We start from the raw sequence: 23,201 nt of genomic DNA, 5'->3' as shown, positions 1-23,201 counted from the left end.
TTGCCGGAAGGTGGGAGGGATGGGTGACTTGCTGGGTTGCTGGGGGTCTGTATTGTATGCACTGTTTTTATGTAATTGGACTGTCTTATATGTACAAATGTCCTTGTTACTGCTTTACAATGATTGAAACTGGGATTTGAGGTTTGTCCTCATTTCCCTGAGAACTGGTTGAACATTGGGGTTTGGGGCCTGGCTTTGCCATTCCTCTCCCTTGTAAAATTGCTATTTCTCTGTATACAGCTGTTAATGTCAATTGTTTTGTAAACTGTATTGTTTAACAAAATTTTAATAAAATTTAAAAAAAACAGCCAGGTTGAGTGAGTAAATCTGTAAAACTAAAAATCTAAAACCTTGAGTCTGCTTACAATTGTAAGTAATTAGCAATGGCATCATTTCTCATTGGATAGCACACAGAAGTGTGACTTCAGAACAATGTATGGAAACAAGCTATTTGGCCCAACAAGTCCATACCAACCCTCTGAAGAATAATCCACCCAGACCCATTTTCCCTACCCTATATTTACCCCTGATTAATGCACCTAACACTATAGGCAGTTGAGCATGACTGATTCACCTGATTATGGATGAAACCAGAGTACCCAGAGGAAGCCCACACAGACATTGGGAGAATGTGCAAACTCCACACAGACAGTAGCCCATGGCGGGAATCGAACCTGGATCCCTGCTGCTGTGAGGCAGCAATGCTAACTACTGAGCCACCGTGCTTCGCCCCCCCCCCACTCTCAAGGCAAATTTATAATGCATGTCTGAACATATGCCAGAAGAAAAGTGTGTTACTTTCCCACAGCAAGATCCCACAAAATCTGAGAGTTGAAAGATCAGTTTTGTTCTGTTTGCTGTTGGTTGAGAGAAAAGTCTTGGTTTGATCATTGACCAGCAGACAGTCAAAATTATTACAGTGTAGATCAAGGCCTTATGGCCCATCGTATCTGCCTCCTTTGACCAGTACCAACAGAATAATAATAATGTCATGCCGAACCTGAATAGGCAGATGTGATTTCAGTGTCTCATCTCAATTATGATAGTTGAAACTCCGAATAACTGCTTCCATCGAACACTGAAGTGCCAGCCTAGGTTATGTACTCAAGTTCTGTGGTTAGAATAAGACCCACAATCATCAAGGGATTTATTAACATTGTGCTTCTAAAGTATATTGCTGACTTTGTAACTGGTCGGGGGTGGGGGGGGGGGGGGGGGGAGGTATTGTGTTGCCAGTGAACTACATCCTAGCAATTATGTTTGGTCTTGGAGGAATGATTTTTGCCAGAGAGCTGCCCCTTTTTTGGTGCAACGCGGTCACTGTGCTGCTGCCGAAGACGGGACTTTTGTTCACTTAAGAACTGGTGTCTGCTCTCCATCCTCAGCACAGATTACAAAATTTTCACGAGGGTGTTGTCATCTCACCTGGAATCAATGCAGAACCACACGATCAATCCTGACCAGTCGTACACGGTCCTGGGCTGGAGGCTCCACAACAAGGTCCATCTGGTCTGGAACCTGATCCATTTCTCCCAGACGACTGGTCTATCAAGCGTCTTCCTATCCCTCGACCAGGGTCGACCATGAGTATCTGCTCAGGACTCTGCGAGTATTTGGGTTCGGGACACAGTTCGATGCCAAGATCTGACTTTTGTACACCGCTGCAGAGTATCTGATTAAAGTTAATGCGTCCCTGACATGTCCTCCTCTCCCAAAGGAAAGAGGCAGTCAGGGCTGCCCCTTGTCTGGCCAGTTATATTCCCTGTGCGTGGAGCCTTTTCTGTGCCCCGTGCGGAGGATGTTGTCAGGGTTGGCTGTGCCCGAGCCGGGCACTGGGGTGGTTCTTTCAGCTTAGACTGCTTCTCACGCTCACCGACCTGGTTGGCCGACCTGGGGAGGAGGCACAAGTGCCAGGTGGTGTACTCAGCAGTGTCTTTTGTCATGATCAAATGGGCCAAATGTTCCGGCCTCATGGTTGGTCCATGGTGAGTAGATTTCTTGCTGGAGGAGATACAGGGAACTCAGAAGGAACACCACTCATCTCCACTATCTGAGGTCTGATTCAGCTCGGCTGAGGAATCCAGGAATTGGCAGGAGCTGAGGCCAAACTCTTGGCTCCCCTCGGCTCCAAGAGCTAGCTCCTACTGGTTTTGTAATAAAATCTACAGGATGTTGGTTTATTTCTTCTGGGACAAGAAGATGCACAAGGTCATGGCAGAGGTTCTGAGTCTCCCTGTCGAGGAGGGTGGTCAGTCACTGATGTGCCTCTGCACCCAGGTGGTGACTTTCAATCTTCAGGCCCTGTAGTGTTACCTTTTACGTCAAGCCATACCCCCCTCGCAGGTGGCGCACTCTGGTAACAAATATTTTCAGCTGGCTGCGTGACCTCATTTACGACACGAGAGGCTGCCTGCCTTTTACCAGGATCTGATCAGTGGCTGGAGTATGTTTGACTTGGGCTGTGCCTACTCTCTATCGGCATTGCAGCTATCAACAGAGCTGTTGCTCAGGAATCTGGACCTCCACTACTACCACGGGTTTGAGTGGCTGGCGGAGGGGAAGGCAGTGGCTATGGGTGTGACCAGGGTGGGGGACATGCTGGGTAGTGGGGGCCTGGGCTAGGTGCTGCCTCAGGGATTGGCACACACTGCAGTGGTGGGCATCCGGCTCACTGCCAATTCCATCCAGTGCCTTAAAACGGTAGTGCTCAGACCTGACATCGTGCACTAGTTGGAGGATGTTCAGGTGTGTGATGGGATCCCGTCTGCCTTTAATGGAATTTTACATTGGCTCCAGGATCCCAAACCTTCCCCCGATACCTGTGCCCCATAAGCTGAGCTGCTTCCTGAATATGTGTTGTGTGTGTCCTTTCAGCTTGTGAAACGGTGAGTTTTGTATAGGCAGATGCTGCACACCATCCGCCTTGACTCTACCATTCACCGGCCAGACACACCTTGATGTGCTTGTTTACTGCCGGGCAATGGGGATCCCCAGTGGAGAGTTCTCTCCGTGTCTGAGTCCTCCCTCTTTTCCCACGGGGACCTTGGGTGGAGGATGTTACAATGCCTTTGAAACTCTTCTGTTGATCAAGAACAGAAAATGCTATGAATGTTCAATAGGTAAGACAGAGAGAAGATCCAGAGAGGTGAAGGTCCATCTGTTGGTGATGTATGGGGTGGTCCATAATTCTGGGAATCACCCACAATCTCCATTACAATCCCAGGCTGCAAGAACCTGTTCCACTTTGCCTGATTTTCCCAGCTTTCACCTCCTGAACTGTAGCATGAGAGATGAAATAATCGTGATCCAGAAACTCCCTCCACTAACTGCACCTGAGCTGGACTCTCAGGATAATGGTGTAATTTCTTCCTGATGAGGTGAGCAGATTTGTTACCAAGCAATTAGCAGCAGCAGTTTAAAAATAAAACACTAGGTGGTGCTGCTACTGCACAACTCTTTCCCTGTTCCTCGCCAGTGTCTCCCCGATGCTTTCTCCAGTCAGCTACAATGGAAAACTTGTGCAATTTACTTTGACCCAGCAATGACCCAACTACAGATCACTGAAGCAGTACGAATCTTTTCATTGCACAGTTCAGGCACCACCACCCTGAAATTAAATGGTAATTTGATGGCTATTTGTATTGAATTGTTCTTCCTTCTCTGCTCTTTATTTAACTTGTCTAGGGCTGAGGATGAGACTGTTCAAAATTATTTCCTTATCTAAACTGCACATTCATGTGCTTTTTTCCAGCTTTGTAACATTGCCCAGTGTTGTCCAGTCCCAGCTCATCTCCTGAAGCTTTCTTGCCTTTGTCACCTCGAGATATAATTCCTGTGCACCCCTAACTGGTCTTCCAAAATGTACTCTCAATAATTGAGCGGATATCCAAAACTCTGTTTTCCACGTCTAAACTCTCACCCAGTCCTGCTCACTTTTAGCAACCCTGTATTTGCTTAACTGGGAGCCAAAAGAAGACAGTAACATCTTGATTTTAAAAGTCTCATCCTTATTTTCAAAGCCCTTCCTGTCTGTGTCATTCAGCCCCACAATCCTCTTGGGAGATCAGCACTGATCTAACTCTGAGCATCATGAATGTTCCCAGTGATGTATGTTTAACAACTATGACAGGCACAGGCATTTACAACAGAGCTGGAAGTCACATGACTATGGCAAGTCAACTAAGGGCAACTGCATTTCTCCAAACTTTTCCCCTTTTTCATAGTTCATTTTAGAATTTGGTATTACAGGTTACTAACACATGGTCACAATTAGAATGATGTTTTATTAATACATGATGTGTTAGCAAAAGTTTCACTTTTTTATTAGTTTCTGTATGTACATTGCATGGATATTCTTTAAATACTGCGGGTTTCCTAATGGCACACCTGCATGTAGTCATTGAAATTTCTTTGGTATTTGTTCATTTCTCGCAGTGAGCACTGTTATTGTGGTAACTTGTTGCTGACCCATTGCTGCACAGGGGACCTCTAGAATAGATGATCATTCTACCTTCTGTGCAAGTGGTGATGTATCTCCATCCTGATCTATTGCCTTTAGTACAGGGCCAGTTTCTCTGATTATATATAAATATCTGTGGTTGCAGTGATATATATGGTCATTCACACAAAAGGAGGAAGGTTATGCTTCAGTTATATAGGACACTGATGAGACCACATCTAGAATATTGTACATAGTATTGGTCTCCTTAAGGAAGGATGTTAATATGTTGGAAACAAATTAGTGAAGGTTTACTCACCACTATCTAGAATGATAGGTTGTCTTATGAGGAAAGTTTGGACTGTCTAGACTTGTATCTCTTGGGGTTTTGACGAATAAGAGGTGATGTGATTGAAACAACTAAGATCCTAAGGTGGCCTCATAGCCTTGCTGTGGACAGGATGTTTCCTGTATTGGAACAATCACAAACTAAGGCATGTAGCTTAAAAATAAGAGGTTACCCATTTAAGACTGATTAGGCAAAATATTTTCTTAATTGATTGTCAGTCTCTGGAACTCTGTTCAAAAGGTGCGTAATTGAAGGCTTTAAATATTTTTAAGACAATAAACCATAGAAACAGAAATAGGCCATTCAGCTCATTGAGTTTGCTCCACTATTCATGGCTGATCTGATAATAATCAATTCCACTTTCCTGCCTTTTCCCCATTACCCTAGATTTCCTTGCTCATTGAAAATTTGTCTACCTCAGCTTTGAAACACCTTCTGACTCCGCCTCAACAGCCCTCTGAGCTGATGCCCTCTGGTTCTAGATGTTCCCACAAGGGAATTAGCATCAATTGGGTTCTTTAATGCTGGGATTTATATATTAAAGAACCTAAACCACCATATCCCATTCTAAAAGATGAAAGACTTAATCTAAATTTAAGAACTGTAACCTGGTGTTGTGATTTTTAACTGAAGTTGTTTAATATACCATTATAACTCCATGACACTGTAACCCTTTTGCTATAAATTCTGGGTTGTATGGTCATGTTCCACAACCACCTGATGAAGAGGCAGTGCCTCAAAAGCTAGTGCTTCCAACCTGTTGGACTATAACCTGGTGTTGTGTGATTTTTAACGAGTACCAATCAGTACAAGCTCAACCGATTCAAACTTTCCTCATAAGACCGTCCGTCCATACCTGGTATCAGCCCAGTGAACCATTTATGGACTGCCTCTTATGTCAGGATAGATAAGGGGCCCAAAGCTGTTCATAATATTTCAGCGGAGGTCTGACCTGCATCTCGGATAGTTTTAGTGAAACCTCTCTACTTTTATACTCATTTCCTTTTGAAATGCTAACATTCCATTGGCTTTCTCTATTACCCACTGAACTTGGAAGATTGGTTTTTGTGATTCAAGGACAAGAACTCCCAAATCTCTCTGTTCTATAGCTTTCTTCAGTCTTTTTCATTTTAAATAGTTTTCAGCTCCCCTATTCTTCCTGTAAAAAGTGCATAAGCACACGTTTTCCTACATTATATTCCATGTGCCAAGTCTGTTCTCTCTCTCTCAACCTGTAAACATCCATTTAAAGCAGAGGTGGATAGCTCCTTGATAAATAAGAGGTGAAAGGTTATCAGGGTGTATGTGTTGAGGATTCAATCACGTCAGCCGTAACCTTATTAAATTGTGGAAGAGGCTTGAACCCAATCGGCCTACCTATGGTCCCACATTTACTGCGGATGATCAAGGTAACCACGGCTGTACACAGGTCCCAAATTGCCATGTGAACTGACTTTTGTTGAGGAGTGTTGACTGTTTGCACTCTGACAGGTTCTCCAATGCTCAGGTCAGACAATGACTTGGCAGTTTTATCAAACTGACATTTGGTTTTATTGTTTCACCTTAGTTTTGACAAACCTATTCCCGCATCTGGCTTCGATAATCTTTTTTCACTATTGGAAGAGTAGTTTAGGTGCAGTGCAACATTAGTCTTTGGACTGGACTACATTTCATGTCTTCATTGGGTCTATTTCTCCATTCAAGGATTGGGTTATGTAAGTCTGTAATGGATTTGCTCAATTTCTTTATGACCACTTTGGCAAGTTCCACTGCTGCCTCAACCTTTCCATTTGACCACAGATAGTGTGGAGGTGAGGTATGAAGTTGAATTACCCAATCTCTTATGAAGAGACTGAATTTTCATTTATGAATTGAGGGCCATTATAATTTCATGATAATGTAATGACTGAAGTGGCATTCAGGCGTTCTACAATCTCATTGGTAGTCATTGACATCAGTTGATCTAATTCTTATATTCAATAGTGTCAGGACAATTAGTTCCAAATTAGATCCAAACAAATCCTTTTGCTATCAGTTGGTGATCCTATACTTGAGGCGTCTTCAACTGGATCTTTTTCCTGTTTAGCTTTGGCTTCATCTGGTAAGCGCACTCTAGCAGATTCTGTACCAATGACTTCTTTCATTGGGTCTCGACGTCTATGGACCAACAGATCAAGTGCAGTAGTTTCCATCCTGGATAAATTGCTAACTATCTCTGGCTCTCTGTGTTATATGTCAAAAGCAGGTGAAATGCCAAATGGCATGGACTAGCAACTGTGCCTCTGGTATCGTTCCCAGAATGTAGTTAGCATACTGTTTTTATCCAGATTCACTTGCCAATAACCAACTTTCGCAGAGAGTCATGATTTGGAGATGCCGGTGTCGGATTGGGGTTACAAAGTTAAAAATCACACAACACCAACTTATAGTCCAGCAGGTTTAATTGGAAGCTAGTGCTTCCAGTTAAACCTGTTGTATAACCTGGTGTTGTGTGATGTTTAACTTTCCACAGAGAGGGCAGTCAAGTCCTTTGTCTTGGCAAATTGTCGCAAAATGTCTTCAGCAGTTGGCATGGGATAGTGAGATCTCTACAAAGTTTCATTGAGATCTTTTGAATCTCTGCATATTAGTACAAACATACGATGTGTTGTTTGACTGCGTTATATAAAGTGTTCTCCTGTCCTGCTTTACTCTGCTCTGCCAAATAAAGTAAAACTGTAGGAGGTGAACACATCAAAGAGATTGCTTTTAAATTGTTAACAGTAGGAGAGCTGAAAATGTGTTGCTGGAAAAGCGCAGCAGGTCAGGCAGCATCCTGATGCTGCCTGACCTCCTGCGCTTTTCCAGGATGCTGCCTGACCTCCTGCGCTTTTCCAGGATGCTGCCTGACCTGCTGCGCTTGTCCAGCGATGCTGCCTGACCTGCTGCGCTTTTCCAGCAACACATTTTCAGCTCTGATCTCCAGCATCTGCAGTCCTCACTTTCTCCTCCAACAGTAGGAGAGGTCAGGTATCAATGGTATTGCCAGAAGATAACATGCTGCTGGCCTGTTGTGTGTAATGAGAGCTTATCAGATAAGGGTTATCTGTGAACATAGTGTGATCCTTCTTTCCTGCCCTGAGGGAATTCTTCTAAAGATTACTGTGCATCCTTGGAGATGACCTGTAGTGACTCCAAATAGGTTTCACCTACCAATCTTTCAGCCTAAGGGGTCTGCAAGTTAGAGAAAACAAATCGTCCTTCAAACAAAGGAAAGGCATGGGAATTGTGTCTGTGAATCTTGGGGAAAGATTGGAGTTGGTGTGGTCAGGCTGAGCTGGGGGAGGTCAAAACTGAAATCGCTAGAAATCAATGAGATGTGTCCGGTCTGTTACTCCATCATTGGTGCTACTCTTCAAACAACATATAACTTTGAAGTTATATGAACTAATTGCAATGATTAAACAAAATGGTGTTTGTGGCACTACTCACCTGCAAACGTTTCAAACTCCAAAGAGGTTTTGTTGTTGTTTGTTCTCAGAAACAAAGAAAATAAAAAACAGCTGTTCCCTTTTGGTTGAAGGATTACTAACAAAGGGGCATAATTTCTAATCGGAATTTGAGGAAATCCTTTTCACCCAGAGGGTAGCGGGGGTCTGGGACGGTAGGAGAAACAGAAATATCAAACCTTTTAAGAAGTACTTGGATGAGCACTTGAATTGTCATTAATATTCAAAGGTAGTGTGAGAAATTGGGACTAGTGCAGATGGTAGTGCATTTTTGTTGGTATAGACTCAAAGGGCCAAAGGGCCTTTTCTGTACTGTATGGTTCCATGAATATGCCATTTGGCCCCTCGAGGCTGCTTAGCTTAGTTGGCTGAATGGCTGGTGTTGATGCCCACAGTATGGGTTCAACTCCCACATTGGCTGAGGTTACCATGAAGGACTCTCCTTTTCAAATTGCCCCCCTGCTTAAGGCATGCTGACTCTCAGGCTGTAGTCACCGCCACTTGTCTGTCTGTCTGTGTCTCTCTGTCTCTGTCTCTGTCTCTGTCTCTTTCTCTCTCTCTGCGTCTCTCTCTGTGTCTTTGTGTGTGTCTGTGCATGTCTCTCTGTCTCTCTCTCTCTTTGTGTGTGTGTGTGTCTCTTTCTGTGTCTTTGTGTGTGTGTGTGTCTCTCTCTCTCTCTCTGCATGTCTCTCTGTCTCTCTTTGTGTGTGTGTGTCTCTCTCTCTCTCTGTGTCTGTCTCTCTCTTTGTGTGTGTGTGTCTCTCTCTGTCTTTCTCTCTGTGCATGTCTCTCTCTCTCTCTGTGTATGTGTCTGTCTCTCTCTTTCTCTCTCTCTGTCTCTCTCTTTGTGTGTGAATGTGTCTCTGTCGCTGTGTGTGTCTCTCTCTGTGCATGTGTCTCTCTCTGCGTGTGTGTGTCTGTCTCTCTGTATCTCTGTCTGTGTCTGTGCATGTCTCTCTTTGTGTGTGTGTCTCTCTCTTTCTCTGTGTGTGTGTGTCTCTCTCTTTCTCTGTGCGTGTGTGTGTGTGTCTCTCGCTCTCTCTTTCTCTTAGTCTCTCTGTCTCTCTCTCATTGTGTGTGTGTGTGTGTCTCTCCCTCTGTCTGTCTGTGTCTGTCTGTCTCTCTCTCACTCTCGCTGTGCGTGTGTGTCTCTCTCTCTGTCTCTGTGTGTCTCTCTGTGTCTCTGTGTGTGGCTATCTCTATCGCAGTGTGTGTGTCTCTCTCTCTTGCTGGTCTCTCTCGCTGTGTGTGTGTCTCTCTGTATGTGTCTTTCTCTCTGTGCGTCTCTCTCTCTCTCTCTCTCTGTATGTGTGTGTCTCTGTCGCTCGGTCTCTCTTCCCTCTGAGTTGGTTCTCTGGACCAACTGGACCTTCACCTATTCTTTGGTAGCAGTGATGTGGGATCAAAGATTTTGGTAGCAACAACTTCCAAAATAGGGGTTCTTTTGTTCAAACTTTTCAAAAGGCCCTGGAAAGTAAATGGATCAAGACTAGACAAATAAACAAAACATACCAGAGGGATATAGTAACAAGAAAAAGGAAGACTTGCAAATAAGATTTTCTCTTGCATAACAAAATTGCTTATAACCAGGTACCAAGATTCCAAGTAACATTTTTTTTCTCTTTGTTGGGCTACTGAATAGTGCATGATGTTCAGCATCATTTGAGATTCCTCGGGTCCTGAAACAGTTTGTGTTCTGATTCTGACGACATCATGGGGGTTGCCATTGACTAGAAACTGGACTGGACTAGCCACACAAATGTTGTGGCTGCAAGAGCAGGTCAGAGGCTGGGAATTCTGCAGTGGGTAACCTGATCTGCTCACTCCCCACTGACTCCCATGCTCAAAAGTCAGTAACGAGATGGAATATTCCCCACTTGTCTAGATGAGTGTTCGATCTAACAACAGGAAAGAAGCTTGACACCAACCAGGACGAAGCCACACACTTGGTGCAACTTCATTGAGCCCACTCAGTATCACACACAGTGGCAGCAGAGTATACCTTCTGCAGCTACTCGCTACAGTCGGAACCTAAAACCAGTGACTGCAGATGACACTGGCCTATTAGTAATGACTAAGATGTGGATGTAAGGACCTCAGTCCTCCATTAACACCCACAGGGAGTTGAGAGAGTATGGTGCTGATCCTGTTCCTCCTGGTGATGGATTCTGGGGTCACAGTCTGACGTTTTTTTTCCAGAAGGAAGTGCATTCTCCCCTGGCCTCCATCTGCTGCCTGCCCACAGAGTGTTGCAAAGTCAATGTCACGAGCTCCTAGGTCACTATGACTGTTTATTGCTCAGGGTGAACACATTGGGTTGCCAACAAGTTTACTCCCATTCCAGGTTCTGAAGCTTTTCATCATTCTTCCATAGAGGTACAATAAATCTTAATGCATGAAACCACAGCAACTTTACATTTATGCAAAACTCTTCACTTAATAAATGCTGCAAATCTTCCACATACAGATATGAGGGTGATCAGCCAGGAGCTTGATTGAAAGATTTATTTTAAGACATCATTAAAATATTGTCGAGTCCTCTAGCCTAATTTTCTTTGCATTGTGAAGAAGACAATTGGCTGCATCTGCTGGGCTCTAATGTGTCTGAGCAATTTCGAAGCATTCTTTTTATCATGCAGTGGTGTCATGTGTTGCATAGCAACCGTGCTTTCACACTCGGCCAGCTGCAGATTAACGTTTCATGGTTTCTCTCCAGATTCACACAGGTCTACAACATGAAATTATCTGGCCCTGTCAACCATACTGCCTCCCATTGGATGAAAAGCTACTGCCTGAGCTACTCCGGGAGGTTGGCTACAGGACTCACATGATAGGCAAGTGGCACTTGGGCATGTACAAGAAGGAGTGCTACCCAACGCAGAGAGGATTTGATTCTTTTTTTGGTAATTACTGTTGATTCTTTCGGAGCATCACCTGGTTTTAGTGGTCAGTACGTTCTTCCTGCCTGAGTGAGGTTAGTGCCCCTACGGAGCCCGCTTGGTGGGCAGTTTCACCACGAGTGGTGCATTTAGATGTCCCCTCTCCCACCACCTCCCAACAAGTATTGTTTCCACGTGATGATTGTCAGCTGTGCTTGTTTGATTTTTTTTGCAGGATACTGCTGAGATTCTAAATTCTAAAAATGACATGGTTTCAACGGTGCCCAGCCATGACCCATTGTCACCTGGTTACAGTGTGCCACTGTCCCACCATGAGCTTCACGCTAGCGTTTTGCTGACAACTTTGATTTTTTTTGTTTGCAAGTCTCTTTCCCCTACATGTTTCCTTATACGCCGTTCACAAAACCCAAGGCTTTTGCTGGGGGTCTCGTTCTGTTAGCGTCTGCCACCCTCTACTATCTCGCATTGATTACTTCTAATGTGAGGCCTCAGTAACTGTGTGAGCAGGCTGCTGAATTATAGTAACAATGCAGCACAGCTCAATTCTGCTCTCTCTGGTCATCCACACCTGTGCCCTCACCAGTAAGAGTGTTACATATGTCTATATGAATAAGCAATTTGACTGTGGTCTCAACTCGACTTTCCTGCTGACCCCGATACCTTCTGGACTTCCTTGTTAGTCAAGAATCCAACTACCTCTGCCTTAAAAATGTTCAGTGCCCCTCCACCATTGCTGTTTGAGGAGAATTCTTCAGACTCATGGCTCGCTGGAGAAAAAGAAATATTCTCCTCAACTTCATCTTAATGGGAGTCTCGTTTTATTTGTAAATTGTATACTCTCACCCTGGTCTCTCCCACAAGGGAAGCAACCAGCCTGCAAAGTCTCCCCAGGACCTTTTATATGTTTCAACATGATCATTTATGAATCTTCAAAACGCCGATGGATGCAAGGCCCAAACTTGCCTCTGCGGATAACTCCCTCATCCCAGGAATCTGTCAAGTGAATCTCCTCTGAACCGCTGCTAGGCACTTACATCCTTTCCTAAATAAGGAGATAAAGCCTACACACGGTAGTCCAGATGTGGTTTCACCACTACTCTATGTAATTCCTTTTCACTTTGCAATTAACAATGTTCCATGTTGCAGGAGTGATGCTGAATTGAGCACATCACCTTGAACAACCTTTCTCTTCCTGTTACGAAGAAGGGTCTCTGGATGTGAAACATTAACTCTGTTTTGTCACTTGTCAAACCCGCTGAGTTTCTCCTTGTCGTATCTTTCCTCTTTCTTATGTCCTCCCAGCCTCCACCTCTTCCTGCATCTGTTTAGGGGACACTCAGATCTCCTCTGGCTAATTCATAGACCGTACAGTAGAGAAGAGACCCTTTGGCCCATCAAGTTCTGCACTGGCATAGCTACTATTAATCTATACCAGCCTCATTTTATAACACTAGGCCCAAATTCAGGACAGTGCAGCGATTACCCCTAATTAGTGTGACTCACTTGGGTGCCCATTTTGCCATTGAAAATGCTACCAATTAAAGGCAGACTTTCCCCTTCCATTGACTCATAGAGGTATACAGCACAAAAACAGACCCTTCAGTCCAACTCGTCCATGCTGACCAGATATGCTAACCTAATCTAATTCCATTTGCCTGCACTTGGCACATATCCCTCTAAACCCTTTCTATTCATATACCCATCCAGATGCCTTTTAAATGTTGTAATTGTACCAGCCTCCAGCACTTCCTCTGGCAGCTCATTCCATACACATACCACCCACTGCGTGAAAAAGTTGCCCCTAAAGTCCCTTTTTATATCTTTCCCCTCTCACCCTAAACCTACGCCCTCTAGTTCTGGACTCCCCCACCCCAGGGGACAAAAACCTTGTCTGTTCACCATATCCATGCCCCACATGATTTTATAAACGTCTACAAGGTTACCCCTCAGCCTGAGACCCTCCAGACAGAATAGCCCCAGCCTATTCAGCCTATCCCTAAATCTCAAACCCTTCAACCCTGGCAACGTCCTTGTAAATCTTTTCTGAACCCTTTCAGGTTTCACAACATCCTTCCTATAGGAGGAAACCAGAATTGCACAATATTCTAAAGGTGGCTTAACCAATGTCTTGTACAGCTGTAATATAGAACATAGAAAAGTACAGCACAGAACAGGCCCTTTGGCCCACAATGCATGCTGAGGATTATTCCTAATCTAAAATAAAATAACCTAACCTACACATCCCTCAATTCACTGCTGTCCATGTGCATGTCCAGCAGTTGCTTAAATGTCCCCAGTGACTCTGCTTTCACCATGATAGCTGGCAATGCATTCCATGCATTCACAACTCTGCATAAAGAACGTACCTCTGACATCTCCTCTATACCTTCCTCATAATATGACCTCCCAACTCTTTGTACAAAGCAGAGCTGTCAATAATTTTATCAATATATTCATGTGAGATTTGTTAAATATAATTAATCTTTCAAAAGTTGATTCACTTTACAGATAAATACCAGTCCCCTCAATTTTCCATATTGTGTTGCTTTAATGCCTGTTTATTTTGCATTTTAGGTTACTTGTTGGGCAGTGAGGATTATTACACCCACAAGCGCTGTTATTTCATTGAGAAGCTAAATGTCACTCGCTGTGCACTGGATTTGCGTAATGGGGAAGAACCTGCTGCTGAATATACAAACATATATTCAACCCATTTATTTACAAGGAAAGCTATTGATCTTCTATCTAAACATGACCCTGCAAAGGTTTGTACAAACTGTTTAGAAAAATACAATAAAGCCTGTGCTGTTACTGCCTTGTTCTGGTGGCCAGAAATAGGGCTGAGAGCAAAGTTTCAAGAATTGAATGCATCAGCTGAGAATTGTCCATTGTCATATATTAATATCATCAAGTTGCAGTTACAAAGCAAGTCAGGAAAGTGACATGGTGTACTAAATAAGAGAGCTGATCAAAGTTTTAAAAAAATGACCTGCCCGTGTAGGAAGGCAGCCATGAAGGAATATGTCAGAAGGAAGCTGTGAAGCAAAAATGCACAAGAAAAGGTTTGAAATTTAAAGAATAATGTTTGGTCTGACATCTGAAATGAAACAGTCTTGATCTGAAATGACTAATCCTAATTAGCTGAACATTATACCGGAGTCAGTAATGGGAGGTCAGGGTGACTGTATGGAACAAGATAACAAAGGAGTTCAAAGGGGAGCCACACAGTCGAGCCCAGCTAGGGTTAAAGATTCTTCTTTGTTTTTGGTTTGTGTTTGTTGGCAGTAAACCTTATGTAAATAGTAAAACATGGTTTTGTATTATGTACTTGAAGATAGGGTCCCTACACCACAGTGTAAATTTTGAGAGTGAACACACCTTTGTTCAGCTGTCTCACACCATGTTAATGTTTCGAGTGAACCAGCCGTGTATAAGCAGGACATTCCATCAGGATGGTTGGTCACCTGGGAAGGCGGTAATGGGGCACACCAGACAACATGGTGTGGGTTGGGTGTGCAGGAAGGTAAAACTGTGAAGGGGCTTCCAGTGGCTCAAGACACACCCATTCACTGTATCCATTCACTTACCAGCAAGGGTTAAATGTTGGCTGCATACCTCTCCCACTGCCAGTTATATTGGGACAGCCGTGGGACAAGGCCCTTGATTGAGAATCAATTGCTCCTTGAGTCCCTGTTGGACCAGAATGAATAAATAAACGATTTGATTGTCATGTGTCTTTTCCAGTGAGAAAAACCATAAAGTACAGTGAAAAGGTTTTCCACTGTCGCCATGATCGGGTGCCATTTTGAATAGCTTAAGAATAAGAAAACAGATAGAAAGACATAGCTTAAAGAGAGTGCATCAATCCTAAGCCAGCTCATCATCAAAGATGCCTGCGCCACCATCCTCCTCCACAGGCATGCAAGTGGGTGGCTGAATAAAATGGTGGTAGGGTCTGGGGGTTAGGTGGCATGGTGCCAAAGGCACAGTGCCCTAACTTATGGACCTAACCATGGAACCCATAGACTCAGCTCATGAACTCTCAAAGCCCTGAAAGGTATACTTTGGAGAGAGAGCTGGTGGGGGTGGAGGAGAGGGGTAATATCGGGACAGGAGCTGCACTTCTAATGCACATGCATTGTTCATATGCAGGGCACCTGTTGCCTGGAGGGCTATGAGTGAAATATGGCAGAGCTAGGAAGTTTTAATCTAGTTCACTGAGATTAAAGGACCTCCAACTCACCAGAAAATAAAAATTTGAAACTTCAGATGCTTAATTTGTTTAAATATAAAATATAAAATATTGAGTTTGTCGGTTGTTCTGCTGTCTTCCTGTTCTCAAAAAAAAAGTTTTGTTGCTTTATATATTTAAGACATGAAAAGAAATAGGAAATTCAGACTAGGCAACAAACTCAGTTTGCTACAGTTCAGTCTGTAATGGAATGAACATTTCTCGGTTATCTGACTTGATTTACTGCTTTATCTGTTGGAGTTTAACAGTTCAAGTTAGTAAGTTTTCTTGATCACCTTTCCTTTACTCGTTTCTGAAATGGTAGAATTATTAGTCTGTCTGTGATATTCCTTCAAGTAACATTGTCACCTGTCTGGTTTTCAACTGGAAAGTCTAGTCACTGAGCTAACTAAACATTCTGTAAACAAGCACTGATCGGCCTTTTTGAACTAAGGAAGTCATTTTATATATTTTTTCACTTCTGTCTTGTACGCTGTGATAATCTAAGTTGTAAATGCAGCCCATTTTAAAATTGCACAGAGAGCTAGTGTAGGAGTTTACATATACTAACCTTTGATGGCAGGTCGAGAACACACGAAATAGGAGCAGGAGTAGACTATATGGTCTGTTGAACCTGGTTCAGTATTCAGTCCAATCATGGCTAATCTTGAACTTTAACTCCACTTTCTTGTCCAATTTTGCATGTTCCTTGATTTCCTAAGAGACCAAAAATCTGTCTGTCTCAGCCTTAGAAGACTTGAATGATGGAGCATCTACAGCCCTTTACAGCAGAGAGTTCCAAAGATTCTCAATCTCTTCAATGAAGAAATTTCTCTTCATCGCAGTCCAAAATAATCTGCTCCTTATCCTGACACTACACCCTGCTATTTTAAATTCCTGGATAAGTGGAGCCAATCTCCCAGCCTCGACCCTGTCAACCTGCTTCAGAATCTTATACATTTCAAAGAAATCACATCTCATTCTTGTAAACTGCAGAGAATATGGATCCAGTTTACTGGGCCACACATCATGGAATAGTTCCTCATCCCAGGGACTCATTTGGTGAGCTTAGTTAATTTAACAAGAAGTTGACAAAGCTGTTTAACAAAGAAGACGTGAGATCATAGCTCTGTACACGGAGGACTGGAATACAAAAGCAAATAAATTGCACTAAACATTTCTAAGTTGCTAAAAATAAATTTGTGGATGCTGAAGATCTGAAACAAAAATAGAAATTGCTGGAGAAACTCAACAGGTCTGACAGCATCAGTGCAGAGAAAGCAGAGTTAACATTTCAAGTCTGGTGTTCCTTCTTCAGTTATGATTAATTCAAAATGATGGGGGCCAGTTAACTCAGTTGGCTGGACGGGTGGCTTACCATGCAGAGTGGTGTGGGTTCAGTTCCAGTAAATGCTGAGGTTATCATGAAGACGTCACCTTCTCAACCTCCCCACTCGAGTTAAACAACCACCACTCGTCTCTGTCTAATAAAAGAGCAGCATGTGTTCTACTAGGACTATGGTGATTTGACCTTTACATGACACTAAACCCTACAAAGTGGTTATCTCTTAACCATGCTCTGAAATGGTCAAACAGCGAGGATTTAGCCACTTCCAATGGAAGAATTATGAGGAAAGAGTTGTTCTAAATCATGAAAGGTTTTATTAAGAAGAAAAAAAGGACTGCATTTCAAGGCAGAATGGTTTGAAAACAGATTGTTCTCTTTCATCAGAAATTCACAAAACTATGGAGGGTTTTGATAAACTCAAAGGAGAAACTGTTTCCATTGGCGGGAGCATCACTGACCGAGCACAGTGATTTAAGAGAATCAGCTGAAAAAAACCCGAAGGATGATGAGAATATCTTGCATTGCTGGTCTGGAATGTACACACAAAGAGCTTTGGAAGCAGATTCAGTTGTAACTTTCAAAAATGAATTGGGTAAACATCAGAACGTGAACAAAATTGTTGCCAGTGGAGCAGGAGGAGATGAGCACATTAATTATACTGACTGTGGAAGACTCAACAAACTCCAAAACTTCCATTAGTAACCTGCCTTTCTGGTTTTAGTCTCGTGCTAGCATTTTTGTTTTTATTCACTCGTGGGATGTGGGTGTCACTGGTTGCCCAGCATTTATTGCCTGTTTCTAGTTGCCCTTCAGGAGGTGGTGGTTGAATCGCTGCACTCCCTTTACCATAGGTAGACACAAAACGTTATCAGAGGAGGAATTCTAGGATTTTGATCCAGCAACAGTGAAGGAATGACAGTATGTTTCCAATTCACACCTCCTATCTTGTGCCTTCTGGACAGGCTTTGGAGAAGATGTGTTAATCGCTGCAGTATTCCTAAACACCAAGCTGCTTTTCTAGTCATACAGTTACATGGCAACTTTGGATCCATTTTTAGTCAACCCCCATGATGTTATTGGTGGATTCGGTGATGGTAGCTCATTGAATGTAAAGGGGCATTGGTGAGATTGTCTGGTATTGGAGATGGTCATTGCCTGCCATCTGTGTGGCATGAATGTTACTTGCCACTTGGCTTAGATATTGTCAAGATCTTCTTGCATTTGGACATGGATTGCTTCAATGTCTGAAGAGTCACAAAGGTACTGAACATGGTGTAATCATCACTGAACATCCCCACATCTGACCTTATGATGGAGGGAAGGGCATTGGTGAAGGTTGTTGGGCCTAGGACACTACCCTGAAGAACTCCTGCGGAGGTGTCCTGGAGCTGAGATGACTGTGATGTCCTAACAACTTTAACCATTTTCCTTTGTGCCAGGTATGACTTCAACTGGCAGAGTTGGCCTCTGATTCCCATTAGTTGAACTAAATTAAAATGTCCACTTGCTGGTCAAAACTAGGTTTGAGGAAGCTATTGAACATAGTTTATTCAGATCATCTGCTGCACTTGAGAAACTTTCTAGCATACAATTTTAACTGAGTTTTGATACTCGCGTCCGAAGTACCAGTGAATTTTAGAAAGTAGTAACTTAGATTTTTTCAAATGGGAATTTAAGGTCAATGCAAATAATGCAAAGCAGCAACCTTGTAAATTTTAAGTAACAATAAATAGGTTGGAATTAAGTAATGCAATAGGTTCAGATTCTAGGTTAGAATCAAGTGCAGATTTTGATTTATGATCTTATGCATTAATAAGATATGGACAGCACGGCTTAGCCAGAACTTACAGCTCACTGCTATTTGTCAGAGAACAATTAAGAGTCAGCCACATTACTGTAGGTCTGGAAATACAGAGGAAAATTCATTATCCAGCATTTGATTATCCGAATATCAGATTATCCAGCAAGATCGCAAGGTCCCGATGTTTGGCTAAACTATGTTATCAGGCATTCAATTAACCAAACAAAATGCTCCCCGCCCATATCCTATGGATGATCAAGGTTCCTCTGTACATGTAGGCCAGCTCAGGTAAGGACAACTGATTTCCTTCCCTAAAGGACATCCTTCAATTATAGATTTTACAACAACAAGGTCACCATTTTAGATTGTATTGAATTTCAATTGAACCACCTGTCGCTGGAATTCGAATGTGTCTCTGGAACATTACTGAGAGGTTCTATGTGACAAGTCCAGTGATTGTGCCAATATAACACCGCGTCTCAGTAATTGCCCTTCACAGCCCAAGTAATCTTTTCACACCATGTGCTCTGTTGCAGCCTCTATTTCTGTACTTGCCCTTCCAGTCTGTGCATGAACCACTCCAAGTGCCTGAGGAGTACATGAAGCCATACAGTTTTATCCATGATAAGGCTCGGCGCCAGTATGCGGGAATGGTGTCTGTAATGGATGAAGCTGTGGGGAACATCACTCACGCTCTGCACAAGTTTGGATTCTGGAACAATACTGTCTTCATCTTTTCCACTGGTAAGCCCTTTGCTGCCAGGTTATTACTCCATGTAGTGTCTGTGACTCAAGCTGCCATATTTGTGCCACTCCAATTTACATTCCCAATTTAAAGCTTTGCAATTGTGGTGTGAATGGGCAAACACGTCGGCTTAAAATAACTAGTATCTGAGTTAAAATTGAAAATATTAGAATGAGAAGTTTTCGCAGATCTATGATATCTATGTTTCTGTAATTGAATGGTTTCTTCCGTGGAAGAAGGCAGCTGTATCTTCCATGGTGCAGATTATCTATTGTGCTAGCTTTTGTGGGATGGCGGTGTTGTTGGCAACAGAATTTGTTACCTGTCCCTATTTGCCCCAGAATTGATTGGCTTGCTAAGGCCATTTGAGAGGACAGTTAAGAATCACCCACATTACTATGGGTCTACAATGGCCAGCCCAACCAAGGACAGCAGAATTCCTTCCCTGAAGGGCATTACTTGAAAATTGTGAATTCAGTAAACTCACCAAACTAAAATGTCATGGGAGTCCAGGTACATATCTGTAAAATATGTTGAACTGTGAGCTTCAACTCAATCAAGAATTCTCCTCTTTTTTGTTAGACTACATTTACAGGTACCAATGTACATTTGCTATCCACCACTTTAAATTCACAAATGAGCATCTGAGCTAGGGGAGGCTGCTTAAAATTAGGGATCACCGTTTTAGGTAGAGCTGGCAATCACCTTTTCACTGAGGGTTGTGCAACGTTGAAACTCTGTTGAAGGCCGTGGAGGTGGGGGTCATTAAATATTTTTAAGGTGGTGGTGAATAGATCCTTGTTAGAGAGGAGATTGAGGGTTTTCTAGGGTGGATGGGAATGTAGAATTTGAAACACAAGGATCAGCTGTGATTTTATTGAATGGTGGAACAGCTTTCAGAGACCAAAAGGCCTACCTGTGCTCTCATCTCACAAGTCTGTATGTGTTTAGGTGCTCTAGAAATGCAAGTTTCTTTCATTCTTTAAGTATTTTGCCATGGTTTTTGTGAAATTATTGTCAAAGCATTTTTTGTAGTTTTAAACCAACTTGTACTTCAGAGTTGTTCTACTGACTGAGTTCCCATTGTATACTTTATTTTTGATGATACTAAGCCAGTTATCTCTGATACTAGAGTACATTGGCCCTGGTTTGATTGTTTTATTACTTTCTTGAGATTATGTGGAGGGCAGGAAAACAGCAACTATTGTGGTTCTCCTGGTGGCTAAATACATAAAACGATTTACAATGGACTCCCAAAATACACCCAAGGGATTCTTTTACCAGGACATTTTTTCAATCTTCCTGCTTTAGGAATTCTAAACCTTTTAATCTTGTGTTTATATAGTCTGTGTTCCCATGTTGGCAGATGTCCTAGACAAAGCAGCGTTTTCATTGGATGAACACATTGTTATTTTAGAGACCAGGAGCTGTCTGCCATTCCGTCTGTGCATTCTTCCTGTAGACTTGGCTGTTATGCTTCAGAAACTATTGTTCACATGTCCTTTCTTAGACCCTTTCCCATCTGCATCCTGATATGAAACTTGTTGTATTTGCTTAATTTCTGTTTGTATTTTTTTCACTAGACATCTAAGTGCCCCACTCTTTACTACCATTCTTCCCACCCCATCTTCTGATCCTGAGTTCAAGGTAAACAACCTGCAAACATTTCACAGGAATCTCCCCAGCACAGAGGTTGAAAATATACCAAAATGCTTCTTACACTCCAAACGAATGTGACCTAACAAATGGGAGCAGGCATAAACTATATGGCCCACCCAGCCTGTCCTACCTTTCAATCATCACTGCTAGGACACTGGACAGTCTCAGATTCCTCCCTCCCCTTCCTCGACCTTTCTATTTCTATCTCAGGCGACCGAATCAACACGGACATCTACTACAAACCGACCGACTCCCACAACTACCTGGACTACACCTCCTCCCACCCTGCCCCCTGTAAAAACGCCATCCCATTCTCCCAATTCCTTCGTCTCCGCCGCATCTGCTCCCAGGAGGACCAGTTCCAAAAACGTACAACCCAGATGGCCTCCTTCTTCAAGGACCGCAATTTCCCCCCCCCCCGACGTGGTCGACGATGCCCTCCACCGCATCTCTTCCACTTCCCGCTCCTCCGCCCTTGAGCCCCACCCCTCCAACCGCCACCAGGACAGAACCCCACTGGTCCTCACCTACCACCCCACCGGTCCTCACCTACCACCCCACCAATCTCCATGTACAGCGCATCATCCGCCATCATTTCCGCCACCTCCAAACGGACCCCACCACCAAGGATATATTTCCCTCCCCTCCCCTATCAGCATTCCGTAAAGACCACTCTCTCCGTGACTCCCTCGTCAGATCCACACCCCCCACCAACCCAACCTCCACTCCCGGCACCTTCCCCTGCAAACGCAGGAGGTGCAAGACTTGCGTCCACACCTCCCCCCTCACCTCCCTCCAAGGCCCCAAAGGAAACTTCCATATCCGCCACAGATTCACCTGCACCTCCACACACATCATCTATTGCATCCTCTGCACCCGATGTGGCCTCCTCTATATTGGGGAGACAGGCCGCCTACTTGCGGAGCATTTCAGAGAACATCTCTGGGACACCCGGACCAACCAATCCAACCACCCTGTGGCTCAACACTTCAACTCCCCCTCCCACTCCACCAAGGATATGCAGGTCTTTGGACTCCTCCATCGCCAGACCACAACAACACGACGGTTGGAGGAAGAGCGCCTCATCTTTCGCCTAGGAACCCTCCAACCACAAGGGATGAACTCGGATTTCACCAGTTTCCTCATTTTCCCTCCCCCACCTTGTCTCAGTCAAATCCATCGAACTCAGCACCGCCTTCCTAACCTGCAATCTTCTTCCTGACCTCCCCACCCCAGTCTGACCTATCACCCTCACCTTGACCTCTTTCCACCTATCGCATTTCCGACGCCCCTCCCCCAAGTCCCTCCTCCCTACCTTTTATCTTAGCCTGCTGGACAAACTTTCCTCATTCCTCATTCGGGCTTATGCCCGAAACGTCGATTCTCCTGTTCCCTGGATGCTGCCTGACCTGCTGCGCTTTTCCAGCAACACATTTTCAGCAGCAATCATCACTGCTACTTGACTGCAACTCCCTTTTCCTACTCTCTCGCATGCCCCTTGTTACCCTGGAAGACCAAAACTTATCATATCACAGACTTAAATATTTTCAATGATGGCACATTTACAATGTTAGGGAATTCCAAAACTTCATACCCCTTTTGAAAGAAATGTCTTCTCATCTCTGTCATTATCGTGAAAGTATGCCCCCTTGTTCTAGATTCTCAGTCTTTTCTATTGTGATCTTTAATATAGTGTACCACCTCCAAAGCAAGTCCTCAAATATGGAGACCACAAGTCTATGCTGTACTCGAGGCTTGGTTTCACTAGAGCCCAGTACAATTGATTGCTGTGACTGTCTGCATGCTGGCGTCGCAAGTGTGATTAATGAGTGACCATGACCCAAGTGTGCATTGAACTATGAGTTGTGCTAGAGTGTGACAATGGTGGGAATTGTCAAGTGGCTTGATATATCAGGACTTCACCTTCAGCAACCTGCTAGAATTTGAGGTCTCACAACTGGAGGCTGTGTGCAGACAGCATACCCTAAATTGAGCTTCTAATCACAGTTGCTGCAGAGTGCAGACTCTCGATACGATGGCAGTGCCAGCAAGGTCAAACCGTGCTGAACCAGGATTTGACAACAGGTGCAAATGTGATAAGAACTCAAGGGAAGTGATAAAGGGCTTATGCAACTACATTAATCAAGCGCATGAATTCTCCCTCTTTGCATCCTTCATTTTTTTTTCTTTCCAAAGGTATTGCCCAACCGGTTGAATATTTCAGGCATTTTCTCTTTTTTAA

General features: G+C 43.6%; 1 protein-coding gene across 2 annotated transcripts in view; it reads left to right on the top strand.

Moving 5' to 3' along the window:
* Positions 1-23,201, top strand: part of arsb (arylsulfatase B) — an 80,375-nt gene that overhangs the window by 4,006 nt on the left and 53,168 nt on the right. The window contains exons 2-4 of one of the 2 annotated variants that reach the window (XM_043706943.2): positions 10,992-11,109; positions 13,750-13,940; positions 19,092-19,299. In XM_043706943.2, the coding sequence (XP_043562878.2) occupies positions 10,992-11,109; positions 13,750-13,940; positions 19,092-19,299 (517 nt within the window). Of the gene's footprint in view, positions 1-10,991; positions 11,179-13,749; positions 13,941-19,091; positions 19,300-23,201 lie in introns of both variants that reach the window. The other variant, XM_043706933.2, reaches the window with a different exon arrangement.

Source organism: Chiloscyllium plagiosum, unplaced genomic scaffold (assembly GCF_037043375.1).
Source record: "Chiloscyllium plagiosum isolate Xiang-an unplaced genomic scaffold, Cpla_swu_hap1 HiC_scaffold_2, whole genome shotgun sequence".
NCBI lineage: Eukaryota > Metazoa > Chordata > Chondrichthyes > Orectolobiformes > Hemiscylliidae > Chiloscyllium > Chiloscyllium plagiosum.
The sequence above is the reverse complement of the archived record's forward strand: the minus strand, read 5'-3'. Positions and strand labels throughout refer to the sequence as shown.